At 26.5% G+C, this 8468-nt stretch overlaps 1 protein-coding gene across 2 annotated transcripts; it reads left to right on the forward strand.

Annotated features, from left to right (window-relative positions):
• The first annotated feature begins 1479 nt into the window (after nt 1-1479).
• LOC136084647 (uncharacterized) lies at nt 1480-3716 on the forward strand. 2 transcript variants are annotated; one of them, XR_010640719.1, is made up of 6 exons: nt 1480-1719; nt 2177-2271; nt 2374-2709; nt 2925-3201; nt 3289-3433; nt 3569-3716. XR_010640719.1 is itself a non-coding variant. In XM_065805063.1 (3 exons), exons 1-3 carry the CDS (start codon nt 1600-1602, stop codon nt 2471-2473), a joined length of 315 nt encoding a protein of 104 aa, XP_065661135.1. In that variant the 5' UTR covers nt 1480-1599; the 3' UTR covers nt 2474-2870. The 2 variants fall into 2 exon arrangements, 1 of the variants encoding a protein (XP_065661135.1); XM_065805063.1 differs by lacking the exons at nt 2925-3201; nt 3289-3433; nt 3569-3716 and having other exon boundaries at nt 2374-2870.
• The last annotated feature ends 4752 nt before the right edge of the window (nt 3717-8468 follow it).

Here is an 8468-nt window from a genome sequence, read left to right on the forward strand (position 1 = left end):
GCTTTTGTTTGTAATGCGTCTGCAAGAGTATTTGTTAAATGCATTATAGGGCATAGTGGCTATCATAGCTGTGAAGGTTGGCATACAAAAACATGGCGTAAGATTATTGGAAACGACTAATTTACTTTGTACTGACATGGCTTTTAAAAATAATTTTTATAAAGAAGGTCACCAACTTGAGAGCCTTTCTCCACTTGTTCAGTTAAATTTCCCAATAGTAACTGGATTCCCATTAGGCTATAAGCACCTTATATGTCTTAGTGTAGTTAAAAAGCTTCTAATAAACTGGTGTAAAGGTCCCCGATGTATTAGAATAAGTCAATCTGTTAAAGACAGTATTTCAAATGAACTCATAAGTTTACAAAGTTATACACCATCCAATTTTCAACGTAGACCACGCTCTTTAAATGAACTTGAGAAGTAAAAAGCAACAGAGTTTCAATTATTCTGCTTTATGCTGGACCTGTTGTTTTAAAAAGGAAAAATAAATAAAACTATGACTTATTTATTTCTTTTTCAATTGCTATGCACATACTGCTTTCTAATAAAATGGCCAAAAATGAATTGTTAGTGGCATTTGCTAAACAGGTGCTTATATATTTTTTGTCAGAGAAGTACAAATTTTGTATGGGGAGATCTTGGTAACATACAATGTTCATAGTGTGATTCATTTAGCTGATGATTGTGTTAACTTTGGCGAGAGTCTTGATCATCTATCAGCTTGTCCTTTTGAAAACTTTTTGGGTTGAATTAAAAAAATGGTGCGAAAATTACATCAGACTGTTGCCCAAATAGTGAATCAATTAGATGAGAGAAAAAAGTTGGATAATTTTCTTAGAGAAAGGAATGGTAAAGAAATTTCTGCCCAATTGGTAAATAAAAAGATCACATCAAATCTATAAGACAGAGTTTATTTTATTCAAGGCAAAGGGTTTATTTTAAAGAGGTTTTGGTAGATCTTGTAAAATGCAAAGCTCTGAATCATCATTCAGTTCAAAAGTTTTTTCCTGATTGTTTTGAAACATCTTATTTAGACATTTGTTATGTAAATTCATTAGCCAACCTAAAACAATTTTTCCGAAAAAAAAAGAACTTTTGAAGAAAGGCGTGATGATACCTGTTTAAAAAGGTGGTTATGCTTTTTTTCTGCTTAGGCATTGTGGTATTGCTTATGATCACTCATTTCTTGAATTAAAAACACAAACTTTGATTATACTTGCAGACCATCAATTTTTAAAGAATGTCTGTGCATGTGTCATTTTGTAAAATTTGTTGTAAATTTGTCAAATATGTAGTTCATTGAACAAATTCAAAGTGAGTTTAATGCATTTTAATTTATAAATTTTTTGTGTGAAACAAATACCTGGTAGAAATAATAAAATATTTACACTGGTGTTTTACATTAATAAATCTAAAAAGCGTTTTACAAAGTTCATTGTTTTTAATCTCTAATGTATTTTTAATTTTATTTTGTAACTTATGTAAGATTGTTTAAAATTAAATTGCACCAGAATATTAAAATTTCATTTGCCATTGTTGAATTTTTAAATGCAAAAATTAAAGAAGTGGAATTGATTGCTAAAAGTTGGATGAAAAATAATGGGAAATGCTTCTGGCTGCCATTTAAAAGTTCCGCTGCGATTCGTAAAGCTGTCACAACCTTGCAGGCATCAACCTCTGATTGGAAGATATACCCTGCTAGGATTTTATACACTACAGGTTTGCATATTACTATTAAAAAATGTAAAATAATTGAATTAGATATTGAACTGTATGTTTTGACGAGGGCACTGGAGAGGATAAACATGTGCTGGTGTAAATTTATTTTAGGCCCCCTTTACAAAATGACTGTTGACTCATTTAATATCACTTATTTTAAATCCAATATTCCAACGGGCATTTGTTTAAATTATATGTTCTGATTGTCTTTAGAATGTTTAACGAAGATTTCCAACGATTAAAAAAAGTTTTTTTAACAATGTTTTTAATTTTTTTTTTAAACTTTTAGTGTTTTTTAAAAACGAAAAAATTCATTAATTTTCATGGGTTTTTCATTAAAATTCATTAATTTTTATGCGGTGCACCAATTGCACATCATTCTCATAGGGCCTGCTTTTGCCGCAAAAATTTCAATTACATCTTCATTAGATATTGATAAATGATTTTACGTACATAGATTTGTGTTTATGAAGAAGCTCAGTCACACTTAGAGAAAGCAGCAGATTCAAATATTGAAACTGACACCGAAGAGAAAAAAGGGACAAAGCAGAAGTAAATTTTACTAAAATTAGTTTTTAACAAATAAAAATTTTGCAATAAGAATTACACAAATCATGCACTTTTTTTGTTTATAAAGTAAAGTTTATATTAAAGGAGAAAGACAGCAATGACATTTTGTGAAAGTGATGAAGATATTGTGGTTGGCGATGAAGAACTATACGGAAGATACTATTTTGATAGTTCAAATAGCTAAAGAACATCTTACGTGATTCCAAATATAGCAGGTTAACTATTTTTGTAAAAGTAAAATAATGGTTTGTTAAAATAAAATTCTTATTTTTTTATTGAATTATAGATGTTTTTTAATCAATATAAACTCCCCATTTACACAGTGAAATAGCAAGCTTTTCAGTTGCTGAAAATAACAATGACTTCTCAAAAGAAACTAATCTATCTTAAGGGAAAATGATGTTGTCTTCAAATATATTGGTAAAAAAAGTCCTAATGTTGCTTTTGTTCTAATTAAAATCTGTGTGCGTGTGCAGTAAAAAAATTAATAGAAATCAGAACTATATGTTATAGAATATAATTTTGTTGACAAATATTTTATAAATATATGTTTGTTGACAAGTTTAAATAAAAATCACTATATAATGTTTAAAAGTTTTATTTAATTTTTGTCTGTAAAATTTATCTATACTTAGGTAGAAAATGGCTCTAAAAATTGTGTTTTGGATAAAGAGGATAGCAAAGAAAGACATTTATCCTGCCAGGGTAAATTAAATAAAAGTTTTATTTATTTTTTCCATTTAGGTAATTTTTCATGGTTAATTTTTTACAAAATATTTTACATAAATAATAATAATATTGTTTATTTTACTACACTTTTTTTTAAAGATTTTCAAAAAAGATTTGCGTTGAGTTGGATGGCAAAAATAGATAAAGAGAAAAGTGATTCAAGAGTCAATTTTAAAAATCCATGTATTGAAATTAAGATAATTTCACTCATATAGAATGAACATAGTATGTATTCTGACCCTTAAGTAATTTTTATTTTTTTAATAATAGATGAGTTTTCTAAGTCGTTGTGGAGGTAATATAAAATCGGCTTTTGCTTTTGGAAAGTTGTTGATGAGCGAGGACGCTGGGGCCTGTTTTAATGTCTCGGGTGGTTCATTGAAGATAAATTTTAAAACATACACCCTAATAGTGGGTAAGAATGGTTTTATGCATTTTTTTAGATTTTTTATTTCATATTTTATTTATTCTAGTCAGTTATTTGTGTAACTATTTGCTATAATTTCTGCAGTTTGATTTTTTTCAAATTTGATTTGAATTTTTGATTTAGATGCGATTAAAAATCCACGACAGCATCATGATGCAAAAATTTGCGAATGTTATTCAGGCATTTCGAAATTTTTAAGGCAATCAGGAACACGACTCAATCGAAAAGTTTTGAAAATGAACAATGCTGCAAACGCTAAATAAATTGTTTGAAAATGTAAACTTTGTGTTAAATTCAATAAAAAACTTTATTACTTAATGTAGTGCCTACTTTCTTTCATTATTCTTTTGAGTTAGCTTTGAATTGCTCTATTAATAAATTTTTTGCTAAATCCTTTATTTACAGCCTGTTTTCTACAAAACAAATAAAGATTTGAGCAATATGTATAAATTTTATATACAAATATTTTATATATATATACTTACATAATATATATATATATATATATATATATATATATATATATATATATATATATATATATATATAAATATATATATTTATATATATATATATATATATATAAATTAATTATATATATATATATATATATATATATATATATATATATATATATATATATATATAAATTATAAATCAGTAGAAAATTACTTAACAAAGTTTTTTTTCATTTAACACTGTGTTTCATTAATAAAAAGACTCATCAGAAATACTGAGTTTTTTTATTGATGAGAGCATTTCTGATGAGTCTTTTTATTGATGAAATACAGTGTTAAAGGAAAAAAAATTTTCTTAAGTGATTTCCTACTAATTTATAATTGCTCAGTTCTTTTAAGAACATTGAGCACTCTATTTTGTAGAATACATTTTAAAGTTGTTTAAATATATATATATATATATATATATATTTATATAAAAAAATTATATATATATACAAAAAAATATATATCAACAGTTTACGAAATGTATATATATATATATATATATATATATATATATATATATATATATATATATACTATATATATATATATATATATATATATATATATATATATATATATATATATATATATATATATATATATATATATATATATATATATATATATATATATATATATATATATACATTTCGTAAACTGTTGATATATATTTTTTTGATATATGCATTAAAAAGCGATATCAAATAAGAAAAAATGATTGTTGATTAAACGTTGAAAAGCAACATTCGATTAACGTTTTTGTAAACACCAAATCAACGTTGATAAGTGGCTAACATTTTGGACAAAAAATCAATATGGAATCAATGTTGACGAGAAACATTGAATCAACATCAAATCAACGCCTCATTTTTTAGCGGGTCATTCAAATAATATAAAAATCTAGTAATTAATTAATTCAAAACTTTCATTTAACATACCTAATAACATGAGATTTTTTGTTTCGTTTTTGTGTATTTGTTTTATTCATTATATTTATTTTTGTTCGTTTTTTTATACTTTTATTTTTTTGACTTTGAGTTAATATTATATTATTTAAAAACAGATGTATGATATTTACTTGTAAGTATATTGTTAATGTTGTTATTTTTGTTGACTAGTATTTGAACATAAATTTGGTCTAACTATCTGACAAAGAAAACAAATTTGAGCAGTATCATAGTTTAAGTTTAGGTAGTATTGCTTATTTTATGTAAAATGGTTGTAATGTTTCAACTTTATCAAATTTTTTAGTTCTATTTTAATTCTAATATATTATGTTATCGTACTTAAAAAAAGTTAAAATGAAGCAGAACATTATGCATTATCAGATATTAGGACCAATGTGAATGGCTGCTATGCTACCTCTACAGCTACAATTGCAATAAAGCAATCAATGCGACAGTAGCACTGTTTAAAAAAACAACTTCACATTGTACTGATGATGGCGTTGACGTCGATCACCATGTGTTTTCAAAATAGCTCAACTTGAAAAAAGAGTTTCCTGCTCAATCTGATCCAGATTCTGATGTTTCTGATGAAAACAGTTTGTCATTCAGAAATTGATCACAAATCTATTATCTGGAATGAATAAAAATTGTTAGAAGTTCGAGATCTTATTAAAGAGGAAATAAGACAATTCAATTGAGTTGAAAATTCCAGTTTCCTGTTTCAGTTATTTAAAGCAATGTTTTATGAATCATTCCAGAGTTTTAATTAATTATATGTTTATTTATTGTAGTTTGTAATAGCTTTTGAAGTGTCTATTTTAGTGGTTCATATATAAATTTTTTATATAGAATTAATTGTTTATAAAAGTTTAAGCCTTTTATAAACGGCATATTTAAGTCATTCATAAATAAAACTAGCTTTTTTCTTAAAACCACAAAAAATGTAAATTTTTATTAAAAATTTTTTTTATTAAAAAAAAATAGTTTATTTTTGATGAATATTGTAAATTGTGTTTAAATTTTTTGTGATTTTAGTGGTAAAAGCTGTACCTTTTCAGTGAAAAATATTCATTTTTCATATTTATTTTTCATGATGTTGATGTTGTTTTGTATGCAAATTTAGGTTAAGTTGATGTAAATTGTTGTTAGTACTCCTTAAAGCACTTACTATTAATAGTAAAAAAAAATTTCACTGCAAGAACTATTTTTTAGTATGTTTTTTGTTATTTGTCATCAGCTCAGTCAATTGTGGGCCTTTGAAATGTTATAATTAAATAATGGGCTCTCATATGTAACTAGTCGTGTATTAATATGTCTCATATGTGACTAATTGTCAATTGTAAAACATAATAAATTTGTATATAACTAAAAATAAATTTTTACTTAAGTACTTATTTAACAATTTTTTAATATATAAGGGTTATGTAAGTTCAAAAAACATTGCAAAAACAAAAACTAGCAAATAAAAGTTTAAACAGAAAGATCATCTAAACATACACATTCATACGTTTAAAAATTAAAAAAAAAAAAAACGTTGGGTAAACATCCGTGATCGTTATTGCGTGTTTGAACTGAACGCTCATAAGCTATCAAAATAACGTTTGCAGTAAACGTTAACTGAACGTTTGCTGTATGCTATTTGAACTTTCGTACTTAACGTTCATGAACTGTAAATTGGAGTTTTTAATAGTTTGTTCATGTAACGTTTGCAGTGAACGTTACGCGAATTTATATTAACGTTGTGGCAACGTTTCTTGAACGTTGATTTTTAGCTAGGTAGAAAACTTAGTAGATAGGTTGCATAAACAGAAAATATCTCTCAACTTTGATAAGTGTGAAGTTATACACGTCGGGCGTGGTAACTCCAAATTTATTCAAAATATTTCGATGCTTAACTTGAGTGGAAACAAAATTTAACTGGACGTCGCTAAATACAAACATGATCTGGGAGTACTTCTATCAGACGATTTTAAGTAAGCTATCTGTTCGAATCAGCAGTAGCAAGATCCAACAGTATACTTGGTAGACTATAAAATAATTTGTAAAGTATTTTGATGTAGGGGACTCTTTTTGTGGAAAGTACTCTACAAACATACGCAGACCTCAGCTAGAATATGCTATTGGGTCTTGGTCACCACACAATGAAAAAGACATTTCTATTCTAGAGCAAGTACAGCATAAAGCCACTAAATTATTCACGGAAATAAAGCACTTGCCATATGAAGAAAGACTGAGTCATCTTGGTTTGGCGAGTTCGAGCTAATCTAATTTAACCGTTTAAAACTTCAAAAGTTATTGATTAAATCATTTTTAAGAACCCTCAAATCTACGCACCATCAATTCCCAAATACAATATGCGCGAACGTTATCTTTGACTTGAACGTCAAAGGGTAAAAAAATGCGAAAAAAACCTTCATTTTTTTTCCATAATCGCATCACCAATGTATGGAAAACGCTACCTTTAGACACCATAAATGCTGAAACAGTCAACTTGTTCGAAGATAGTGTTTACAAGTTGATATTCAATATTTATGAATGATTGGACTCTCGAGTGTCTCTTCTATCAACATGGAAATGCATGGTGTAGCGCTTTCTCATCAAAATATATAAATGTAGTATTTGCATACATAAAGCAATGAAAACATTGTGACAAAGCAATGAAAACATTGTGACAACATAGAACTCCGTTCAATAAGTTGAAGACAATAAAAATAAATAAAAAACAAATATTTACCTTCCAAGAAAATGCATAAAATTTGGAATAAGTTGCAAAAGTTGTGAAAAATTTAACTACTTTAAAAAAGTGTGCAAAACTAACATTAAGTTTTAAAGAAAAGTAAAAAAAAAAAAAGTGTACGAAAATGCTAGTGTATATTTGATTAACATAAATGATACAAACTCAAAGATTTATGTAAAAACAAATAATTAAAATATAACAATGCAAGTTGATATCAGAAGTCAAGTCACAGTCATACGAAATATTTTTAAGAACTAACGTTTAAACCTAAATTACAAATACGTTACCAACGACTGAAAAAATTTAATGGTACAGTTATTAAAATTCTAGACAAATTCAAGGCACCTTTGGAAGCTGAATCTAAAATGAATATTTAACAATTTTTTGTTGCAGATAGCGCACGGAATAATGGTTTAGTTGACATAGATGTGTTAAATATAAATGCAACACTTAGTTAATAGAATTTAACCAATGGTAATGTGAATTTAAATAGTTACAAAGTAAATATAATGTTAAAAAAAGCATACAACAAACTTAATTCTAATCTCGACCTCTTCCTATTTGCATAAGACCTTTAGTCGTAAATAAGCTCAATGAAATAACGCAACAAGGGTTGCTCCAATGATTCCCTCATCTAGAAGCAAATGGATCTCACCAATGATTGTTAGAAAAACAGATCGAGATTTACGCATATGTGCAGATTAAATAATAGATGTTAATCAATTGATATGATCCGATTCATACCCTATTCGAAATATTGAGACCGTATTTCATTAAATAACAAAAATGAAAGATTTTGCTAAAACCGATCTTATGGGAACATATTAACAGAA

The sequence above is a fragment of the Hydra vulgaris genome, chromosome 09 (genome assembly GCF_038396675.1).
Source record: "Hydra vulgaris chromosome 09, alternate assembly HydraT2T_AEP".
NCBI lineage: Eukaryota > Metazoa > Cnidaria > Hydrozoa > Anthoathecata > Hydridae > Hydra > Hydra vulgaris.